This window comes from Leopardus geoffroyi, chromosome B4 (genome assembly GCF_018350155.1).
Source record: "Leopardus geoffroyi isolate Oge1 chromosome B4, O.geoffroyi_Oge1_pat1.0, whole genome shotgun sequence".
Classification (NCBI taxonomy): domain Eukaryota; kingdom Metazoa; phylum Chordata; class Mammalia; order Carnivora; family Felidae; genus Leopardus; species Leopardus geoffroyi.
Window position 1 is genome coordinate 80,163,495 of NC_059341.1, and position 23,983 is coordinate 80,187,477.

General features: G+C 43.1%; 1 protein-coding gene across 1 annotated transcript in view; it reads left to right on the plus strand.

The window, feature by feature from the left end:
- The first annotated feature begins 12,563 nt into the window (after positions 1-12,563).
- Positions 12,564-23,983, plus strand: part of SP1 (Sp1 transcription factor) — a 45,829-nt gene continuing 34,409 nt past the window's right edge. The window contains exons 1-3 of the mRNA XM_045466703.1: positions 12,564-12,829; positions 13,874-14,028; positions 14,338-15,853. Coding sequence (XP_045322659.1) covers positions 12,823-12,829; positions 13,874-14,028; positions 14,338-15,853 — 1,678 coding nt within the window. The 5' untranslated portion in view covers positions 12,564-12,822. The remainder of the gene's footprint in view (positions 12,830-13,873; positions 14,029-14,337; positions 15,854-23,983) is intronic.

Sequence of the window (23,983 nt, forward strand, 5' to 3'; positions counted from 1 at the left end):
GTCCCTCTCCTGCCTGAGTAGGGCTCCATGCTGACAATGCAGAATCTCCCTGGGATTCTCTCTTTCCCGCTCTCTCTCTCTGCCCCTCCCCCACTCGTGCTGCCCTCTCTTAAAATAAACTTTAAAAATATGAAGGGGCCCCTGGGTGGCTCAGTCTGTTGGGTGTCAGACTTTGGCTCAGGTCATGATCTCACTGTGGGTTCAAGCACCACATCGGGCTTTGTGCGCACAGCTCAGAGTCTGGAGCCTGCTTTGGATTCTGTGTGTGTGTGTCTTTCTCTCTGCCCGTCTCCAACTCATGCTCTGTCTCTGAAAAATAAAATAAAAACATTTTGAAAATTAAATTTAGAAGTATGTACATAAGTAAATTTCAATTAGTTGGGACACCTGGTTGCTCAGTTGGTGGAGCATGTGACTCTTGATTTCAGGGGTGTGAGTTTGAGCCCCACATTGGATGCAGAGATTATTTAAAAAAATAAAACCTTTAAGGGGCGCTGGGCTGGCTCAGTCGGTTGAGCATTGGATTCCTGATTTCAGATCAGGTCATGATCCCGGGGTCATAGGATCAAACCCTGAGTAGGGCTCCACGCTAGGCTTAGAGCCTGCTTAAGATTCTTTCTCTTTCCTCTGCCCCTTCTCTGCTTATGAACGCTTTCTCTCTAAATAAATAAATAAATAAATAAATAAATAAATAAATAAAATCTTTAAAAATAAATACAAACTTAAAAAAATATTTTTTTATTCTTTTTTTTTTTTTTTACATTTATTCATTTTTTTGAGAGACAAAGAGCAAGAGGGGGTGGGGCAGAGAGAGGAGTAAACAGAATCCGAAGCAGGCTCCAGGCTCTGAGTGGTCAGCACCGAACCCGATGTGGGGCTTGAACCCACAAACTGCAAGATCATGACCTGAGCTGAAGTTGGATGCTTAACCATCTGAGTCACCCAGGTGCCTCTAAAAAAAAAGATTTCTTTTTCACACACACACAAAATGAAACAGATTAACAGATTACAAAACAAAACAAAACAAAAACAAACAAACAACACAACCTCACAATGAAAGCAAAAATGACTTGCCACTTTTTCATTTATTTCTCTACAACCCTTCCAGACAAGTAATACTATCCTCACTTTATAGATTAGGCAACTAAAGCTCAAACAGGTTAAGTAACTTGCCTCATGTTGCACAGTTATTAAGCCTGGATGTGAACTTTGACCTGTGGCTCCACAACCCAGGTTCACTTTACTCCACAATGTTTATAAACGTACAGACAATTAAATGCAATAAAGTGTGGAACCTGCAAAGCGGAAGAACAGCAGAGGTCGCCATGGGGGCACGTGGAGAAGTATGGCCAATTCTAGAGACAGATGGGATATTTCTGAAAAGGATTGCAGAGATGAAGCTTGATCTAAGACTTGAAAGGTGAGTTCTTGAACTACTATGGGGGAAGGGCAGTCCAGGCACATACTTGTGTATGCATCAGAGGGATGTCACAGAGGAAATCACTTGGCCTATTTTGTGAAGGGTAAATAGTTGAATGGGCAAGGCTGGAGCTTTATTTACATCTCTAGATGAAAGGTAGGGCCTGGAAAGATGTGATCCCACTTTGCATCAGATGATGAGATCTCTCTTGGGTAAGATAAGACACCAAGGGGGCAGTGGAGCCTAGTTTGAGGAGGGTCAATCTATTCTTTATGGTAGCATCATCAAGTAGGTAGTGATGGGGATGCCTAAGAAGGCAGTGACTAGGGATATGAAGAGAGAGGTGGGGATAAATCTGACAGGTATTTGTGGAGTAGGACTGGTGGGGCTTGTAGCTGATTATTGCTGTGTGGGGAACGGCAGGAGTCTGAAGACAGAAGTTTGAGAGAAGAAAACTGGGCATCAGGCCCTTTAAAAAGGGATCACTCGTGTATGCATTTCCTTCATTGCACTAAGGCAGGATATTATAATTAGCTGTGTGTGAGTCGGGCCTCCGTGAGTTCCTTGAGGGAGGACCCTGTTCATCTCATCTCCTGAAAAGTCTAACCGATCTATCACATGGAGCATATTCAACACTGAATGAAAGGGGACAAGGGACAGATTGGCTTTGGTCTGGGATGGATGGGAGGAGATGGGAATGGTGGAAGATAAAAAAAAAAAAAAAAAAAAATCACACAGATTTGGAGGCAGGAAGTTCCCCAGCCTACTGTCTCACTCCTGAGCCTTGGTCAGAAGCCTGCCCCAGGGGAGATTGCCCAATTTTCCCTGAGTTCTTTTCGGGCTAGCTGAGAAATGTATGGCTTCAGGTGGGAGGGGGGGGAAGTGTCTCCCCCCAGTTCTGCTATCACCACCCGGAAACTGATTCTAAAAAGGTGCTATAAACGAAGCCTCAGACTTCTACTTCTGTCCTCTAAACCACCAAATCTTGAGCTGTGTGGCAAGAGGTGGCATGTCTTTGGCACTGGGCCCGAAGCTGATGTGGCAAGGGGAAACGAGGAGAGAATGGGGGAGAAGATGTGTACTCCAACAGAAAAAAAAGGAGGCCACGGGCCTGATACTGGGGATGCAAAGGAGAAAGAAGCTATTGGGTATTTTAGTATTATGAGTATTTAATTTAAAAACGTTAACCATTTTATTATTTAAAAAATTATTTATTTATTTATACATACGTTTTACTCATTTTTGAGAGAGAGAGAGAGACAGACAGACCATGAGTGGGGGAGGGGCAGAGAGGGAGGGAGAGGGAGACACAGAATCTGAAGCAGGCTCCAGGCTCTGAGCTGTCAGCACAGAGCCCGATGTGGGGCTCGAGCTTATGGGCAGTGAGATCATGACCTGAGCCAAAGCTGGTACACTCAACCGACTGAGCTACTCAGGTGCCCCTATTTTATGTATATTTTTAATGTTTGCCCTTTTTTTTTTGTTTTTGTTTTGTGTGTGTGTGTGTGTGTGTTTTATTTTTGAGAGAGAGCAACTGGGGGAGGGGAAGAGAGAGAAGACAGAGGATCCGAAGTGGGCTCTGCGCTAACAGCGATGAGCCAAATGTGGGGCTTAAACTCACAAAGCTCAAGATCATGTTCAACCGACTGTGCTATCCAGGCACCCCTTAAAAAAATCACTTAAATCAGAATAGAGGAGAAAATGAATTTGATGTAAATATCATCTGGACTTAACAATTATCAATATTTGCCATATTTAGACAAATATTCAGTTATTCCTTTATTACTTTTTTCTTTTGCTTTCCTATCCCAAAACTGCTTCCTCCCTTACCTGCCACCAGTTATTCTTTTTCTTTTCTTTTCTAAGTTTATTTATTTATTTCAAGAGAGCGAGTGAGCAAGTAAGCGACCAGGGGAGGGGCAGAGAGAGAGGGAGAGAGGGAATCCCAGGGAGGCTCCGTGCTAGTGGGGCTCGATCCCAGGAACCAAGAGATCATGACCTGGGCCAAAATCAAGAGTGGGAAGTTTAAGCAACTGAGCCACCCGGGTGCCCCTCAGTTATTCCTTTTTAAAAGTATTAAGATAATTTACAGACATGAGGGGTACCCGGGTGGCTCAGCTGGTAGAGCATGTGACTCTTAATCTCAGGGTCATTAAGTTTGAGCCCCATGTTGGGAATAGAGTTTACTTAAATTAAAAAAAAAAAAATTTATTAATTTACTTTTTTTTTAACGTTTATTTATTATTAAGAGACAGAGAAAGACAGAGCATGAGCATGGGAGGGGCAGAGAGAGGGGGAGACACAGAATCGGAAGCAGGCTCCAGGCTCTGAGCTGTCAGCACAGAGCCTGATGCAGGGCTCGAACTCACAAACTATGAGATCATGACCTGAGCCAAAGTTGGATGCTTAACTGACTGAGCCACCCAGGTGCCCCATAAAAAAAAAATAAATAAAAAAAATTATGTACAGACAGGACATTAAATCTTTAAATATTAAAAAAAAAAACCTTAAATATTTCAATATGCATTGCTAATAAAAATGTCCTTATATAATCCCAATATTATCATGTCCACCAAATTAACAATCATTCCTTAATATGTAATACCCAGTCCTTATTCAAGTCTTCCCAACTGTCCCCAGGACGTCTTTTTACAAGTCATTTGTTCAAAACAGGATCATGTTGCATGTGACTGTTTTGCCCCTTAACTCTCTTTTTTTAGCAAGAACAGCCCTTCTTCCTCTTTTTTCCAGGCCATTGACTTGTTGAATAAACAGTCAATGCCCTGTAGAATGTCTTACCTTTGGGATTTTTCTGATTTGTTTCTTTCTGTTTCCACTTACTTTGTTCCCCCAGCCTTCCTATTTTCTGCAAACCACAGATTAGATGTAAACACTTCTTTAGGTTTAGGTTCAATATTGGAAAGAATACTGGTAGGTGATGCGGTGCTCTTCAAATTGCACTACATCAGGGACACATAATGTGCATGGCTGGCGGCCTGACTCCGTGTTTTTGAAGCTGGGAGGAGGCGAAGCCTAAGGAGATCTAGGCAGTCAGCCCCCTATGGACCCGGGAGCTGAGCTCTGTCTGAACCCCAACCTCTGTGGCTGCTGGTATGTACCATCACAGAGTGGGTGGAGGTCAGGGAGGAGGCACAAAAAGGTTAGGAGACTAACCAGGCAAAATTCCCCAGGATTGGGGGTGGAACCAATCTAGGACCTGTTCACTGTGTCCTGCATTCTCCTCTGTGAAGAGCAAGAAGCCCTCCTTTTTAGCATTGAGCCCTTCCATGGTGAGCCTGGTGATGGTGTGGCTCAGAGAAAATTCCTGACTCTACTAGCTCAGTTTTTCTTTTTCCCTGGCTTCCAGATCCTGACTTATGATACTCTTTAATTGCTTTTAAACTTTAGAATGTCAGTGTTGGAAGGAGCCTTGTGCATCCTCTAAACTAGCCCCTCACCGAAGAATTTCCATTCTTCCTTAGAAACAGCTGCATACTAGATTGAAACCAGGATGTACAGTTTATTTCCCCAGACTTCAATCACTTATACTCCATCTCCATAATTGTTGACATTATCAGGTTCCCTTGTTCCATAGTATACCATTAATTTTTATTTTTTTCTTAAAAAAATTTTTTTTAATGTTTTTATTTATTTTTGAGACAGAGAGAGACAGAGCATGAGCAGGGGAGGAGCAGAGAGAGAGGGAGACACAGAATGCGAAGTAGGCTCCAGGCTCTGAGCTGTCAGCACAGAGCCCGACTCAGGGCTCGAACTCAGGGACTGTGAGATAATGACCTGAGCCGAAGTCGGACACTTAACCGACTGAGCCACCCAGGCGCCCCAATTTTTTCTTTATCATAACAATAACACTTGTGAAATGATAGGTTTGATACATAATTCAATTTCTTTGTCAAGTTCATTCCAAGAACACATACAGAAAAGTTCACATTCCATCAGTAGTAGGTGCACCACACTTTGGGAAAATGCCAGAGAAGTAGAATTGGTGTCTGGGAGTTTCACTCTGCCTTGAGACCTTAGTTGGGCCCACTTCTGAAATCCTGAATGTATTTCCTAATCATTAAGAAGGAGATATACTATCTATAGGTGTTAGTCACTAGTCTTGTGAGTGACTGAGTAAGTTCTTCCTGACAGACTCCCAGGGACCTTTGTCCGGGCAAGTCTGAGCACCTGCAGTGGTGGGGGAGGGGAGAGCAGAAAGAAGGCAGGCGTTGGTAAAGGTTACCTCTAAGCTGGGCATCAGCATCAGGACAGTGGTGGGAAAACCCCTCTTAGAGGCAAAAGTCTGTGAAGCTCCTGCCCTCTCCCACCTTTCCCTCTCCACCATCCTCCAGCCACCTCAGGAAGGAATGAACAGGGTGTTCTAGGGCCTTCCTCTCACCCCCCCCCCCCCCCTCCAGGAGCCACCCACTCGCCCTGGGGACAGTGCAAACTTCCGGAAGAAGAGAGAAGTGAGGTGTCAGGCCTCTGCGAACTTCAGCTGGCTTCTGGGCCCAAGGGAGGGAGGGCAAAGCAGGAAGGAGGGGTTTGCGGTTGGGGAGAGCCAGAGGGTCCACCCCTCTCCGGAAACTGGGGGTGGAGAGGCCCAGCCCGGCCCACACCAGACATCCAGCTCCAGGCTGGGCCCGAGAGGCCGGCAAACCCCACCCCATTCCTCTGGGCACCTCGTGGCCCAGGCGAGTTTGTTTATGAATCCGCCTCCCTCCTCCCCCAGCCCGGCCCTCCGCCCGCCCTCAGGGTGGCCCCAGTTCTGTGGGAGGGGGAAACCGGGCCAGCCCCCCTGCCTTCTCCTCCTCTTCCTTCCTCCAGCTTCTGTCCTGGGTGCCCGGGTAGGGCAGGCCTTTTTTTCCAGTCCTCTTGCGCCTGTCGGGGCCATTTTCCTTTCTGGGAATGGAAAGCCGGGGGTGGTGTGACTTTCGAATCTGGACTCTGGAGGGGACTCAGGACGATTTGTCCCAGGAGAGGAAACTGCTTCATTTTTGCTGAAAGAGTACTTTTTCCTTTAATTCTCTTTTAGTGCTGAACTAACTGCCAGGCAGGACCCCAGCTACCCTTGGGGTGCAGAGGTCTGGGTGGGGGTGGGGGTGACTGGTGGATGAATTGGCATTAAGCACTGGCACCCTTCCAGGTCTGGTGAGCTGAGGATCCCTGAGGAGCCTGAAGGGTTTGGACATTTTAGGAGAGGGAAGTGTTTTGATTATGTGTTTGTTTTAAGTCTAAGGAGTCTGTAGGGGTCAGATTTATATGTTCAGAAAAGCTCTCTGTTTGCTCAATTTGGGGTTTAAGCTCCTCTCTGAGCCTTCCTGGTACCTGAGCCTGCCTTCTCTAGCTTTCTAGAATGCAGATGGATTGTAGAATTTAGTCTCAGCCATTCCTCCTCCTCTTCCCCACCACCTCAAACCACCTCTGCTTTTATTTGCCAAACTGTCTTCAAGCTCCAGTGACCATCAGCTGGGTTTAAAGTCAGGCCTGTCATCTTGCAGCCCTCTTCAGAAAAGAGAATACTCAAGAAGTTTGGGCCAGAGCTTAGCTCCAACAATAACTAAATTCTTTTCTTGACCATGCCTCCCAACTCTCATTCCCTCCAAGCCTTTCTTCCTCCTCTAGGGCTTTCAAGACCACCAGAGCCACTGACAGGTTGCCAGACTGAACGGAGGCCTTCCTAGTACAAGCTACAGACTAGGCAGGGATGAACCACAATGCTTCTCAGACAAGGAAATAGACATAGCAAAGGCACAGAATGAGTCCTTTTAAATAATGATAATAATAAATTTATGGATTTCTTATCAACAGGTTCTGGGCATCCCAAAGAAATCACACTTGTTATAGTTCTTTTCTTAGGTGTTTTTTGTTTGTTTGTTTGTTTTTGTTTTTGTTTTTTGCCTTTCCAGGGCCTTGAAAAGACTGAGGGATGTGTGTGATGATCCGCCCAGCTTCTCTAGTCACCATTGCACTTCAGATGACCTTAGATAGCATGATGCGAAAACTCTAGGCTTGTTTTCTTGCTCAGAGAGAAGCTTTCTTGCTCAGAAGACTGTTGATACTTTATTATCTTATCAGGGACTCTCTCTTACTTTTTCTTTCCTAAGCTCCTTTATCCTAGAGTAGGCCAAACAGGTAAAAAAAAAAAAAAAAAAAAAAAAAAAAATTGAGTCTGTTTTGTATTTAATAGCTGTAGTCGTAAACTGACTTACGACTTGAGAGGGAAGCTTACAATGATGGTGTAAAAGGAAGGTTTTGAAATATCTGCGTATTTTAATTTGTAAAATGTTCCCAGTTTTGCTAAGTAGGAATTCTTTTTTAAGTTTGTTTAGTTTTTTTAGCAATCTCTACACCCAACGTGGGGCTCGAACTCATGACCTGGAGATTAAGAGTCCTACACTCCACTGACTGAGCCAGCGAGGCACTTGGAGTGGGAAATTGATGAAAACTAGAGTGACTTCAAAAGCAGGAAGAATGATTTAGTTTGTAAAAGGCAAACAACTAAAGGTGGAAGGTCAGTCCTCGGTATTGTATTATCTGGAGACCTATTCAGGATTTTGGGGACTACGCTTCTTTCACTTAAGTGTTTTTTTTCCTGGGTATCAATTCTATGCTAGGCCCTGAGGATACAAAGTGAAAAGGTATATGGCCTCCATGTTGGGATGGAGCCTGCTTAAGATTGGCTCCCTCTCCCTTTGCCTCTCTCCCCCCAAATAAGATAATTTAAAAACAAACAAATCAGGGCGCCTGGGTGGCGCAGTCGGTTAAGTGTCCGACTTCAGCCAGGTCACGATCTCGCGGTCCGTGAGTTCGAGCCCCGTGTCAGGCTCTGGGCTGATGGCTCAGAGCCTGGAGCCTGTTTCCGATTCTGTGTCTCCCTCTCTCTCTGCCCCTCCCCCGTTCATGCTCTGTCTCTCTCTGTCCCAAAAATAAATAAACGTCGAAAAAAAAAATATTAAAAAAAAAAAAAAAACAACAAACAAACAAATCAATTAATTAAATAAAAGCAAACCTAGAGGAAAAAAATTCAATAGTAAAACAAACAAAACGGGTGCCTGGGTGGCTCAGTCAGTTAAGCATCCAGACTCTTAATTTTGGCTCAGGTTGGTGAGATTGAGCCCCGCATCAGGCTCTGCTCTGACAGCGTGGAGCTTGCTTGGTGTTTTCTTTCTCTCTCTCTCTCTTTGCCCCTCCCCGTTCTTGTGCTTGCACGCACGCACACATGCTCTCCCAAAATAAATAAACATTTAAAACAAAACAGAAAAACAGACAAAACAAAGTGAAAAGGCATCATCCAGGCCCTCAGTCAGGATGCTTTATCTAGTTGGATAGATATCTAGTTGGAAGAGATTGGATATTTAGATACCTCTAATGGAGGTATGTAAAACGAGCATAGTGGACAGAGTGTCCAATACCTGGGGGAAGTAGGAAAGACTTCATAGAAGTCGTTCTTATTGAAGAGAAGAGAAAAAGTTTGGTAGCCCAGGAGGGCAAGCTGAGTAAATTGTGTTTCTGGACATTGAAAACCCAAGAAAGAATGCTTTGCGGGAAGAGTCCAACAAAGAACAAAATGAAAGGTAAGACTGCAGTGGACAGTAATGGAGGATGAGCCTGAATAAGGGCAGGCAGACCACTAAGAGTCTTGACTGCCACCCTGGAGTGTTACCACTTAGTACATGTACTATTGTGATTGATTTTGAAGTAAAGCATCTCTCAAATGACCCATCCGTGTTGCTTTTCAAACACAGTCATTAGGAGTTATTGGAATGATTTCACAAATGGTTATGTAGACTGACATTGGCATGCATGGGATTTGAGAAACCTTGAAATAAGTTATTCACTTGAAAAAATGTATTTTAGTTTTGGAAAAAATAGAAATTATTTTAGTTCTGTTTAAAGAAATTTTGTTCAGGTTTTCAGAGATGAATTGGACGAGATGGATCATACCCCTTTGTTCTCTTTAAAAAAATTTTTAATTTTAGAGACCAAGCAGGGGAGAGGGGCAGAGGGGGAGAGAGAGAATCTTAAGCAGGCTCCATGCTCAGTGCAGAGCCCAACATGGGGCTCAGTCCCAGGACCCTGCGATCATGACCTGAGCTGAAACCAAAAGTCCTATGTTCAACTGACTGAGCCACCCAGGTGCCCCCCATTTTTTCTCTCATCAGTAAACGAGCATATGTGTAAGACATCTCTCACTAGCCAGATTGGGAATTCTGTCTGGTCCTGAAGAAGCAAAAAGAGTGAAAAGGATGAAGGCCCTTGAATGTCTGAGTCTAAATCTAGACCTTTCTCTCAGTACCTCAGAATCAAACTCTAGTTCCCATTTCAGGCATAGACCAGATTTGAATCATGGGGAAAAACACAATCTTTGGAACTAAATAACCATCGTAATTTAACTTAAGTACTGGAGCCTCAGTTTTCTCATTTGCAAAAGGGGATGGCAATTTAAATTAATTGAAAGGATTAAGTCAGAGAATACATACAGTATATACATGAAATGTTCTGAAGACTGCTCTCTAATGTTAGTTCCTCCCCCCACCCCTTCAGCAAGTTTAGGTGTGGTCTTTCGATGAATACACTAAACAGCTGTTAGAATCTCCAGAGCTTGGTTTACAAAGATGACTAATGCAGTTTCTAACCTCCAGGAAGTTTCTTCCCTTCTGGAAGTTTCTTCTCTTCCAGTTTTATCCCTTAGTGTTTCTTAAACTCTGGCTTAGGGACTAATCACTTGAAAGAACTAGTTTTTAGTTTAAAAGAATCACTTTTAAAGAACTTTAAAAATACATATTCTCAAGCCCATTCCGAAGAATCTGATTTGATCAGTCTGAGATGGAGACTAGGAATCTCTTAATATTAAAAAAAAAAAGTTTGAGAGAACAAAAGAGAGCTTGCGCATGACTGTGTGTGTGCAAGGGAAGGGCACAGAGAGAGAGGAGAGAGAGAGAGAGAGAGAGAGAGGGAGAGAGAAAATCCCAAGTAGGTTTCATGCTTAGCGAGGAGCCTGACACGGAGACCGTGACGTGAGCCAAAATCAAGAGTCCCATGTTCCCCCGACCCCCGACTGAGCCACCCAGGCATCCCCAAATCCATCTTTTTAAACAAAGCAGCCCAAAGGATTTGGATAGAGTCTGTCTGATATTATATTTTGAGAATTTTGATCTAGAGGTATGCTATTAATTGTAATGTAATGTGATGTTTTATATAAAGGTATGCAAGAGGATAATGCCATCTGAGCTGTCATGGAAATTAGGGCAGGAATTTTTTTCAGGAGCTAGAGGAGAATACAAAAGAAAAACTGTGTATATACTCATATATACATATGTAAGTGGTTAGAGCAGTTATGCTTTATTTAAAATCTACAGTAGACTTTTGGGGGGGGGGGGGGCGCCTGGGTGGCTCACTGGGTTAAGCATCCAACTTCGGTTCAGGTCATGATCTTGCCGCCGTCTGTGGGTTGGAGCCCCGCGTCGGGCTGTGTGCTGGCAGCTCAGAACCTGGGAGCCTGCTTCGGATTCTGTGTCTCCCTCTCTCTCTGCCCCTCCCCTGCTTGCTCCCTGTCTCTTTCTCAAATAACAAACATTAAAAAAAAAAAGAAAAAAAATTAAAAAAAAAATCTTTGTGGGATTGTTCCGGGTTGTAACCTGGCGCTACAACTTACTAGCTTCGTGACCTTGGGCCAGTTATTTCCCAGCCCAACTTTCTTATAAAATACTTAACATCCTACTACTATCATCTTCCTTGTGAGAAGGCCAGGAGGAATGGGAAAGCCTAACTGACCTTAGGCCCCTAACACGGTAGGCATTCAACAACCGCTTCACCTTATTCAGGCCCTATCCAAAGCAGCAGAGGCCTGTTTTAGGGAGATCCAGACCTTAAAACATGACAACGTATCGCGAAGCGCTGGATTGTAGATAACGAAGTGACAACACGTAAGTGCTACAGAGAATGACCTCCGTGGCAATGACAAATCACCCAGGCCGCCTCCACCGAAACCAGGAAAAAAGGAGGGGTGGGATGGAAGGCCAGAAACTCAGGTGCCTCGGGAAAAAATCTCCTTTAACTTTGTGGTTGCGAAAGCAGGAGCTCTTTATGCTTGGATGGTATTTGCAATGAAGGGTAGAAAAAGGAAGTGGTTTGCAGGGCATTCGCTCTAGGTGGTTCTCCAATGCGCTTCGCTTCAGACCAGCTCCTGGAAGGTTAACCCCACAGCAATCAAGCAGTTAGCACCTTTGGCTGGGAGAACTTAATAAAATGGCGTTAGTTGGGAGTCTCAAAGCCCTCGCGAATGGTCAGTTCAGTATTAACTGGGAGCGCGTCGCCAGATTTCGTCGCGCCCGCACCCACAGGGCTTACAACCACATTCAGAGGCATCCGCCCACCCCGGGAAGGGGTAGACTTGAGAGGCACTTTTAAGAGCGGTTAAGCGAAGACTCAAACGAGCCCTGGTGGCCAGGCAAAACCGAGCACCGAATGTCGTGGCCCTGACGCTTGTGGAGCAGAAGGGCTCCACTGAAGCGTGCCACCTAATCACTGCGAAGAAGTCCCCGGAGGAAGGCCAAAATGGCGACGGACTCCTCTTGGCACAGCCCTGCTCCCTCCCCCACGTCGGGAGGTTCCCGTAACGCCCATTGGCCAAGTTGGAGGCGGTGCCTGGCTTCCTTCGCCGCCTCATTGGACTGAGTGATTGAGGGAGACGCCAACGCTTCTCTGCCCACTCCAGAATCCCGCCCTCAGAGTTCATTCGGCGTTTAATTGGCTTTCCGTTCGCGTCAATTTGCGTCCTATCTTGTCTTTTTTTCAGTGTTAACCCAATCAGAATTTTCCTGGCTGCCCGCCTGATTTCTGATTGGTTTTGATCAGCTTCATCCTATCCCATTTCTGCCTACTTCTTACCACCTCCCACCAGGGACTTTGCCCAGGCATGTCCAGGGTTCTGGTTGGTCGTTATTCTGTCATTCCAATCAAAGCTCTTCCTATCCCTACCGCTCAGAGAGCCCGCCTGGCGGCTGACTGGTTTCTTTCCAAGCCTATCATCACCAGCTCCCGCCCACCCTCACTTCCTGCGTCTTTCACTGGCTTTTAAAACTGAGAGGGCGGCCTCCTTGGGCGGACACCCGGCACGCAACTTTGTCTTACACGCCTCAGAGAGCAAGCGAATCTTGCCATTGGACAGCCTGCCCGTCCTTCTTCTTCATGTCCCTCCTTTCTCCCTCCCTCATTGGGCGGGGCAGCAGTGAAGGGGCGGGGCCGAGGCCGGGCTTGTGGCGCGCTGCTCCCTCCTCCTTACCCCCCCCCTCCCTGTCCGGTCCGGGTTCGCTTGCCTCGTCAGCGTCCGCGTTTTTCCTGGCCCCCCCCAACCCCCCCGGACAGGACCCCCTTGAGCTCGTCCCTCAGCTGCCACCATGAGCGGTAAGGATGAGTCCACTCCACGCTTAGGGGTGGGAGGGGAGTGAGGGGGCGCGCGCGAGGGCCGACCGGGCGGTCCCCGCCGTGAGGGGGGGCGGGCGGGAGGCGGCGGCGGCGGCCTTGGTCCCGCCCGGGGCGGAGGGAAGGGAGGGAGAAGGGGCAGTGGCGGGGCCTGCGAGAAAGAGGGGGATGGGCCGCCCGCCCCGGGGGAGGGGGCAGCGTGGCCTCGCCCGCCCCCTGCCCGCCCCGGCCACGGGGGACGGGCCTTACCCCCCACTATTCGGCGGCCCGCCTGAGGCTCCTCCCGCCGGGGGCTGGAGCCGCGGGGGCGGCCCGAACAGTGCAGGCCCCGCCCGGGCCAACCGCCTCCCTGGTCCGCCCTCTGGTCGCCGCCTGCCCCAAGGCCCTCCCCTCCCCCCGTAGATTTCCCCTCCCCCCCCCACCGTCCCGCCCTTTCCACGCCCCTCACCCCGAAACCGCCCTTTCCCTCTAGGGCCCGCCCTCTGTCTTCCCCGAAAGCTCCAGATTCTTAACCCCTGGACCCCTTCAGCCCCTTTAGCAGTATTCACAAATGTTTCCTTACTCACACTTTTTGTTCTTTTTACCTTGCCCCTCTTCTATTGTTGCTTTTTACACTTGAATTTTCTTTCTCCATATCCTTTGACCCTAATTTTAGCAAGATTTCCATCCACCCACATGTTGTTTTTTGCCTTACCTATCTATCCTTCTCCTTTTTTCCCCCCCGGGATACTTTTTTATATTTTGAAACTCTTTGAGCATGTCCACTGCTCCTCATATTTCCTATACCCAAAGCACATTTTCAGTGTTTTAGGAGTTTAATTTTGTGCAAGGGGGAATTGAGGCCCAGTTTTAGCGTTACCCAGCCTAGTTTATGTTCTGTATGTCCTACAGCTGTCCCTTTTCCAAGCCACTTTTTTTTTTTGTTTTTTACGTTAGTGCTTTAAACCGTACTGATGTTTCTGTTTTATCATATCATTTTACCTTTTTTCTTTCTCCAACTTTAAGTTGTTTGTCTCTAATTTTTAGACCAAGATCACTCCATGGATGAAATGACAGCTGTGGTGAAGATTGAAAAAGGAGTTGGTGGAAATAATGGGGGCAATGGTAATGGTGGTGGTGCCTTTTCTCAGGCTCGAAGCAGCAGCACAGGCAGTAGCAGCAGTGGAGGAGGAGGAGGGCAGGTAAGTGATAATCAGGACAAGACTGGGAGACATGTTAAGAGAATGTAAATTTTCCTGGATGATTACTGTTTCACAGAAACATTTTTAGGAAGGGGCTGAACCATTTTGTAGCTAGGGACACAGATGATTGGGAGATCCCCTCAGATGAGAATTTCAACAGTGTAGTTGGGGAAACTTTTTATTTTTCCCTATTCTTTGCACCTTTTGGCTGTTTATTTGTTTTATACTGCCCCCTGGGCTGGCAGCTGGGTGTCAGTGAACTAACTCCTTTCCTTTCCTATCCTTTCCTTTCCTTTCTTTTCTGGCCAGGAATCCCAGCCATCCCCTTTGGCTCTGCTGGCAGCAACTTGCAGCAGAATTGAGTCACCCAATGAAAACAGCAACAACTCCCAGGGCCCAAGCCAGTCAGGGGGCACAGGTGAGCTTGACCTCACAGCCACACAACTCTCACAGGGTGCCAATGGCTGGCAGATCATCTCTTCCTCCTCTGGGGCTACCCCTACCTCAAAGGAACAGAGTGGCAGCAGTACCAATGGCAGCAATGGCAGTGAGTCTTCCAAGAATCGCACAGTCTCTGGTGGGCAGTATGTTGTGGCTGCCACGTCCAACTTACAGAACCAGCAAGTCCTGACAGGATTACCTGGAGTGATGCCTAATATTCAGTATCAAGTAATCCCACAGTTCCAGACCGTTGATGGGCAACAGCTGCAATTCGCTGCCACTGGGGCCCAAGTGCAGCAGGATGGTTCTGGTCAAATACAGATCATACCAGGTGCAAACCAACAGATCATCACAAATCGAGGAAGTGGAGGCAACATCATTGCTGCTATGCCAAATCTACTCCAGCAGGCTGTCCCCCTTCAAGGCCTGGCTAATAATGTACTCTCAGGACAGACTCAGTATGTGACCAATGTACCAGTGGCCCTAAATGGGAATATCACCTTGCTACCTGTCAACAGCGTTTCTGCAGCTACCTTGACTCCTAGCTCTCAGGCAGTCACTATCAGCAGCTCTGGGTCCCAAGAGAGTGGTTCACAGCCCGCCACCTCAGGGACTGCCATCAGTTCTGCCAGTTTGGTATCATCACAAGCCAGTTCCAGCTCCTTTTTCACCAATGCCAATAGCTACTCAACAACTACTACCACCAGCAACATGGGAATTATGAACTTTACCACCAGCGGATCAGCAGGGACCAACTCTCAAGGGCAGACACCCCAGAGGGTCAGTGGGCTACAGGGGTCTGATGCTCTAAACATCCAACAGAACCAGACATCTGGAGGCTCTCTGCAAGCAAGTCAGCAAAAAGAGGGAGAGCAGAACCAGCAGACACAGCAACAGCAGCAAATTCTTATCCAGCCTCAGCTTGTTCAAGGGGGACAGGCTCTCCAGGCCCTCCAAGCAGCACCATTGTCAGGGCAGACCTTTACAACTCAAGCTATCTCCCAGGAAACCCTCCAGAATCTCCAGCTTCAGGCTGTTCCAAACTCTGGCCCCATCATCATCCGGACACCAACAGTGGGGCCCAATGGACAGGTCAGTTGGCAGACTCTTCAGCTGCAGAATCTCCAAGTTCAGAACCCACAGGCCCAGACAATCACCTTGGCCCCAATGCAGGGCGTTTCCTTGGGGCAGACCAGCAGCAGCAATACCACCCTTACACCCATTGCCTCAGCTGCCTCCATCCCTACCGGCACAGTCACTGTGAATGCTGCTCAGCTCTCCTCCATGCCTGGCCTCCAGACCATTAACCTCAGTGCATTGGGTGCTTCAGGAATCCAGGTGCACCAGCTTCCAAGCCTGCCCTTGGCTATAGCAAATGCCCCAGGTAAGCCTCCAATCTTTTACATTAATTTCCAGAGCTAAATAGCATCTTAACTGCAACCGTTGGGTCTAAGGAAGGAAATAGACACTTTCGTGGGTAACAGTTTCTTGAGGGCAAGTTGATTAGAGAAATGGCAATGATTCTGTTTCAGTCATTTGGAACTGACTTAACGGAAACTTTTTTTCAGTTAATCTCATGAGAAAGGAGCACTTCTGGGCAGCGTCCCTGGGGTCACTGTACTTCCAGTGCCTTTGGTGCTACAGAACAAGGGTCGGCAACTTTTTCTGTAAAGGGCCAGATAGTAAATATTTTAGGGCTTGTGAGACATGTAGTATTCTTTTTGTTTTATTTTTTTTTTTTTTGCAAGTTTTTAAAAACGTAAAACCATTCTTACCTCAAGGGCTTTATTTGGCGTACAAGCCCACCCCTTTAGTAAGATAAGAATTGATTATAAACTTGACCTCTTTGTGTGACAGTTACTAAATAATCAGATATTTCTTATGAACTGTAAGTCTTAAGTGAGGGAAAAGTGATGTAGTGGATTCCGGAAGAATTTTTAATGAAATAAATTCCATGGTTAATTTTTAGTTAGCTAGAGTATCCTATTTTCTGAGCAAGCCGGTTAATTAAAGTTTAATTTTTTAAACTTCTGGTTACCTTAAAAGTGGAATCCGTCTGCCTCCCCTTACACTAATGTATATTTTCAGTAAGCTTGCTGGGTGGTTCTGGTACTTCCTAGATGAGAAAACCACTTCCTAGACTGCTTTGAAAGTAATGTATGGTTGAGAAGGGAGGGTAGAGAAAGGGAGCATGGCCTGGAATGGAGTGGGGAGGTGGAGTTGAGAGGAGTTAGGAATAAGGAGAGCATTGAAGGGAAAAAGAGTCCTGGGGAAGAGGTATGTATTGGAATGTATGTTGAATCAGTTGACCACAATATTCAGTTATTCATTTTGAACAGTGTTTCACTGTTGGTTAATTTGAAATTTGAAACGTGTCCATTTAAAAAAGTGAAAGTCTGTTTAGAATTTTGTCATTTTAAATTCTGTGGCAATAGAGCTAATCTTTAATAAAGTACAAGAAGATGATCCTATAGATTTTTATATTCTGCCATGATATATAAAAATTATGATGGGAAATAGTTTAATGTCACCAAACTTCTAGTTCTGTTGGAATACATGTGGGTTTATGAATTGTTTACTTTTATTAGAGTTCTCAGTTCATTTTTTTAAAAAGTTTTATTTAAGTAATCTCTACACCCCACGTGGGGCTTGAACTCATGACTCTGAGACCAAGAGTTGAATGCTTTTCTGACTGATCAGCCAGGTGCCCCAAGTTCTCATTTCATTTATACTGGTTTTTACATTAAAGAGGATAATAAATAGACAGCCATATTTCCTGTCTCCTGCAGTTTTGGAAAATGGTGATGGGGGGGGAATCTGTTCAAGTTCCCTAACTTTTTTACATTCTTGAGGTCATGTTTAGAATGATGACATTTTGAGCCTTAAGATAACAATTTTCTTAATAAATTGGAGATCTTGGAATAGAAAGTTAGAGCTGGAAGGGGCCTAAGAAATCATCTAGTACAACCGCCTTATTTTCTAGAAGAGGATGTTGAGGTATGAAGAAGCAGTTAAGTGGCCAGACTACAGCCAGAGCTAGGGCTTGTGGTTAGTTCTAGTCTAAGGCATTCCCTGTTAGTTTTAACTTAGGACATGAGAAATGTTTAGATCGTTAAAAATGTTTTAGAAAAGCTGTCTTTGCTTCTTTGAAATTTAATGTTCTAGAGTTGGCCAAGTGTTTTATAGGCTAAAAATTATGATAGTAGAAATGGGAAAAAGTTAATGAAAACGAAATTCAGCAGCCTGGAAAATTAGACACTTTGCTGGATAACCTTTACTAGCATGTTTGTTTTCTCTTTGCTGTTAGGTTGTTGTATCCAGCAGTTTTGCTCTTTGTCAAAGGAAGGCAAAACTGCGAGATTGTTCCAGTTAGTAATAATTTGGATCCTTGCAATTTTTAAAAGGTTTATAACTTAGGCTCTAGAGAACAGTTATGAGGTACTCTCATTGCTAAATCATGCTCTGGGGAAGCCTGCCATTTAATATGTCATAGGATAGGGCTACCTAGCTATTATTGATGGTCTCTGAGCTCAAGAAAATGCATGCCTTTCTGTAAAGTAGCAGCAGCTTGACATTCACTAATGAAAGAATGAGCCTCTGAAAGGCCATTTTGTGAGAGTTGGGATTGGTTGCTTCATTAATAGTGGTTTCTGAAGAGAAAAGTTTCCTTCTTTCTGGTTAGTCTTCTGCAACATTTTTTTCCCCTTCAGTTGATCTAACTTTATCCTTAATGAAAGCTAATAAAATCGTTTCCTAGAAGCCTTAATGCTGTTCAGCAGTTGCCTGGCTGCTAAAAATGGCTCATTTTACCCTCTTACTGGTATATAGTGATTTTACTGGAAAAGCTCACTCTCTTGCCAGTGTAATGTAGTAGAAAGAGCATTGAATGTGAAGTCCTGTTGTGAGGTATAGCTTGGTGGATAGATACATAGCATTCTACAAAATGAGACTTTATTACATGGTTGTGGAAGCCTGCAGCCTCCTTGGTGTTCACTTTGTTTACTTTTATTATTTTTAAAAATCATCTTTTAGAAATCATTTAAGCTCCCCTGTTGACTTTCACTGTTTATTTTTGTTTGCTGAATACACAGGCAAAAGCACAAACTTAGAACCAAAGTAAGCCAGCCATCTCAATATCCGGTGTTTTTTATGGCTCAGCCCCTTGTGGGTGGTAGTGAGGAAGGGACCACCCAGTAAACTAAGTTTAATTTCTAGACAGTGAAATGATCTATGGGCTCCGAGGGGTTTTTGTTGTTGTTGTTTTGTTTTGTTTTAAGTTATCTGCAGCTTGTTTTGTTGTCTTTTAAATCAACACCCTTTCCTCTTATTTTGTAGTTACACTCTCACAGATCTTGTTTTTTTTTTCCAGTTTAAAGCTTCAGGTTTTTTCTCAGACACTGCTATGTCCTGAAAACTCTTCTACCAGGTTGGGGGGTGGGGGTGCAGCTTTGAAAGACAGTTTGTATGACTTCGTGGGAGTTCTGCCTAATAAAGAGTTCAGGGCTGGTCTTTGGCAGGAGAATAGAACATATTTCCTTGATGGCTATAATTCACTCAGGCAAATTTCAGGCACTAAAAATAAAAATTTCACATCTGCTTGGTTTTATCGGGGTCAGGAAAATGTCTTCTCTTAGAAGTTAAGTTAAATGTGATACCAGAGTTAGTTTGCCAACAGTGTCGCTAAACTTGCGGTCAGATTGCTGAGACCTAATTTGTTAAAAAGTTGCATTTTAGACTAGGGTACCTGAACAATGTAAATGGGTTTAGCTGATTTGAATGTGTTTAGAATTATTCTAGGGCAAAAGATTAAATGAGATAATTTTCTTTTTTAAAATAATATACTTTATCAAATATAACATCACATGTTTCTGCATCGTTTGCCTTTATCTAATGTTATATTTGTTTCTGAAGGTGATATTAGTGTTTTTAAGTGATTTCAATTTAAGTAGAAAAGGTCTCCTTTAAAATCTAGGTGCCTTCATTGATTTGAAAAGAATGAGAAGGCAGTCCTCAGACCTTGTCAGTTGCTCCTATTTATTCATTCCAGTGGCTTTCTGTAAATGACGTCATTGTTAAATCACGTTGCATTGTGTAATGTGGCCATTTTAGTTCTTAATTAAATAACAAGAGCACAAGGGTGCCTAGTGTTTCAGAAAAGTTTAATATCTATTCTGTTCTCATATCTCCCTTTCCTTTTAACTGTTCCACTTTGTAAAGTAGCATTTAAATGTTGCCACTAATAATTTAGTTTTCCTCATTCCTTGCTTCTAATTGTTTTCTCTCCTTGAAAATGTTTTAAGATGTAAAATGAACATCTGTGGAAAAGCTCTATTACATAATGCTTTGTAAGTTATTTATCAGATGTCTAACCATTAATGGATAATATTAGTTGAACTTTTCTACTTTTATGTTTATTGTTCTTCATATTTCCTACAGAAGGTGTGTCATAATAGTGCTATTCCTTTCTCTAACATTTAGCATTATTATTCGGGCTTGTGTGCCTAACCATTATTTTAAAGTGTATATGCCCTCATTATGATTATATTATGAATACCATGCTAGGTTTTAAGAATTGTTTCCCTTAGAAGACCCTGAAAAAGTTTCTGTAGAAAGATTTATTTTTTTATTTTTCATTTTTTAGAGTTGGTTGCAAATTTGAGCTGGAAGTTGAATTGTACTTTTGCTTCAGTGTTTTTAAAACTCTGAATAGCTTATGGAAACTGGGCAGTATTACTTGTTTGACAACTTTGGATGTGCCTTTCTAATTTACTGTAAATCGTCCTACCTCCGTGTCTATGTACAAAATAAATAATGACTTAACAATTTTGAAGGAGTTAAAATATAAAATCCCTATGTGAAGATAGAGACTTGACCGTTAAATGATGAGAGAACTAAATTAAAAATCTATACATCTCTGAAAATGTAAAAAATATTATTTTTATAGGAAAGCAAATGTTTGCTGCAAATAATCTAAAAAAGGTTAAATGCTATTAAGGTGGATCTTTTCATATTATTCAGTATGTTCTTCATTGAATTTGACCTTTTTTGATAGATTAAAAATTACAGCTCTTTGCAAACAATACAATTAAGCCAGACTATCAATGGTAGTAGCAACTAAACGGAAGACTGTTAGAACTGAAAACCCTCACCCCTTCCAGTACCCCCATTTTGACAGAATGTGGAGTAGTTTCAACGACTTGCCAGAGGTCACTGTAACAGATCTTTTGAATTCAGATCAGTATCTTTTTCCACTATACTACACTAGTATTTTTTTGTTTTAAGATTTTTATTTTTTAAATGTTTATTTTTGAGAGGGAGAGAGAAGAGAAAAGAGAGGGATGGAGGGGCAGAAAGAAGGGGACAGAGGATCCAAAGTGGGCTCAGTGCCGACAGCAGAGAGCTGGATTGGGGGAAGGGTTCAATCTCACCAGCCAGTGAGATCATGAGCTAAGCCAAAACCAAGAGTCTGACCCTTAATGGCCTGAGCCACCTAGGCACCCCAACAACAACTTCTTCATAAACTTTTTGTTATGAATCATGATTTGTTGTAATCAGATTAATTTGAATTTAATTAAGCAAAATATAAATAATTAGTGATGTGATCAAAACATTAAGAAAGGAGGAGCAAGATGGCAAAAGAAAAATCAAAGACATTTCGTTACTTTGAAAACATGAAGGTTAGCTATATTATATAGATATGTGTGTAGAATGGTATTATCCCCACCCCCTTTTTCCTTTTTACAGTTAAAGAGATGCGATGTGTTTTCCCTGTTACCTTTCTTATTTTTTTTCCTGATATGCTTGAGACACTTTCATAGCAAACTTTATCTCCTTATTGTTCGTCATCATTGTTTTCCATGTTATCAGGAAATTCCCTTTCAGTGCCTGCCTTCTCTACGCACCACATTTCTGATTTAAAAAAAAAAAAACAAAAAACAAAAACAACTATCCTGACATACTTGTTGGGGATATAGTTTAACAACTCTTCGAGAGACTATATAGGCCCCAATTTTGTCCAGGCCTTACATAGACAATGTATAATCTCTCTTATGGTCACTGGTGGTATCTGAAAAGTACTATGCCTAGAATTCTTTGGCAATTTCTTGCACTCATGTTTATTTTGTTTTAAAGAAGGTAAAAAGCTCTGAACTCTGAAAACTGTATTTTGAAATTTTCCATATTATCAAGAAATTTCTTTGGTTTGGCATTCTCTTAACAGATTATCTTGTTGGTATTATCATGTTTTGAATGGCTTCCTTGTTTAGCATTAAAGGCTGTTAAGAAATTGAGTAATACTCATGGTTAGGTTAACTTAACATAGGCATTTACTGAACACCAGTATACTTAGTAATATAATTGCCCCCAGCAGACTTAAGAGTTAGATACAAAAAGTGTAGCAGTGAAAATGGATTCATGCTTTATTCATAGACAAATTTAGCAAAATTTATTGAATATTTACTATGTGTCAAATGTGCTAGGCTCTCAGAATTCACTGAAACAGATGATGGTCCTTGGCTTTCATGGAGCTCCAATTATTGTTGTGCTATAGTTATCTACTCTTAGTGCACTCCAGAGGGGACAAGTTTTCACACAACGAATACTGACAGTTGCAGAAAATATATGAAACCATAGGGCCACACTATTTTGGATTTATAGTTTTCTTTTACTGTGTTATATATTGTCATGTATGTATGTATATATGTATGTATGTATGTATGTGTGTATTTATTTATTTATAGTATTCATCTTAGAACAGGGGAGGGGCAGAGAGAGAGGGAGACACAGAATCCGAAGCAGGTTCCAGGCTCTGAGGTGTCAGCACCTTCATGTTTTCAAAGTAACGAGATGTCTTTGATTTTCTTTTGCCATCTTGTTCCTCCTTTCTTAAATTTACCATCTTAATCATCTTTAAATGGACAGTTCAATAGTGTTAATTAAGTATATTCACATTGCAGAAGATTTCCAGATCTTTTTTTACCATACAAAACTGAAACTGTACCCATTAAACTCGCTTCCCCTCCCCCACCATTCCCTTGCAACCATTATTCTACTTTCTATAAATTTGACTACTTTAGACTACTAATTTGTCACATAAGTAGAATCATAGAGTACTTGTCTTTTTGTGGCTGGCTTATTTCACTTAGCACAGTATCATCGAAGTTCATCTATATTGTAGCATATGACAGGATTTCCTTTGTATGGCTGAATAATATTCATTGTATGCATATACCACATTGTCTTTATCTGTTCATCTATCATGGACATTTGGGTTGCTTCTGCCTCTTGGCTTTTGGGAATAGTACTGCTGTGAACTTGGGTGTATAAATAATCTCTTTGAGATCCTGCTTTCAACTCTTTTGCATATATACCCAGATGTAGGATTGATGGATCATATGGTAATTCTATTTTTCATTTTTTGAAAAAATATGCTTACTTTGATAACTTTGCTTTTACCTTCTATAAAGAAACTATTTTCATTTATTAAAAAAATTGTTTTAATGTTTGTTTATTTTTGAGAGAAAGAGTGTGAGCAGGGGAGGAGCTGAGAGAGAGGGAGACACAGAATCTGAAGCAGGTTCCACGCTCTGAGCTATCGGCACAGAGCCTGATGTGGGGCTCGAACTCATGAGCCGTGAGATCATGACCTGAGCTGAAGTCGGGTGCTCAATTGACTGAGCCACCCAGGCGCCCCTCTATAAAGAAACTTTAAAAAAAAAAGAAAAAAAAAAACCCTCACATTTTTGTGCTATGTTTATAGTCAGAACTACATTTTTAACTTTTCTGAGTACTTTTCTCATAAGATTATTTCCAAATTTCCTAACCTAATGGAGCAAGATCATTAATATATACATAATAGTTATTACCCAGCTACTTTTAGGTTACTTAAATCTCGGATGTTTGTAAAGTAAGATGCTTAAAATGGAACTCAAGGGTTGAGATTTGAGACAGGAATTATTGCTGGTTTGGATTGTATAAGAAAAATTGTCATGATATACAGTGTGAGCATGCTTTTAATGATAAATCATTCTTAGGTAACTGGTAATTGCTTACCTCCTTATTTTAATTACTTTCGCATAAAACGCCACAAAAAGTAAAGATGGCTTGTTGCTGGCAAACATTTCCCTTTATGGAAATAATTCTGTGATTCTGCCACTCCCCAGCCACAGAAAACTGTTGTCCCAGACAATTGGATATTCTCATCTCTAGCTTATATACTTACTTAGGAAACTGCAGCTTGGCCAGACATCTTGGTGTAATGGTAATTAATCTTTTAGTCAAATGCCTGGTGGGAGCTGTCTTAATAAAAGCTCTAACATATCATCACATTGTATTATTTTTACCTGCAATATGAAGCAAACTCAGATGCATCCAGACTTAAATTACTCGTGGTTCTTTGATTTACTTCTGAAAACGTTCTGACAACTAATTGATTTATTTTTTTTTTAATGTTTTATTTATTTTTGAGACGGAGACAGAGTGTGAGCAGGGGAGGGGCAGAGAGAGGGGGAGACAC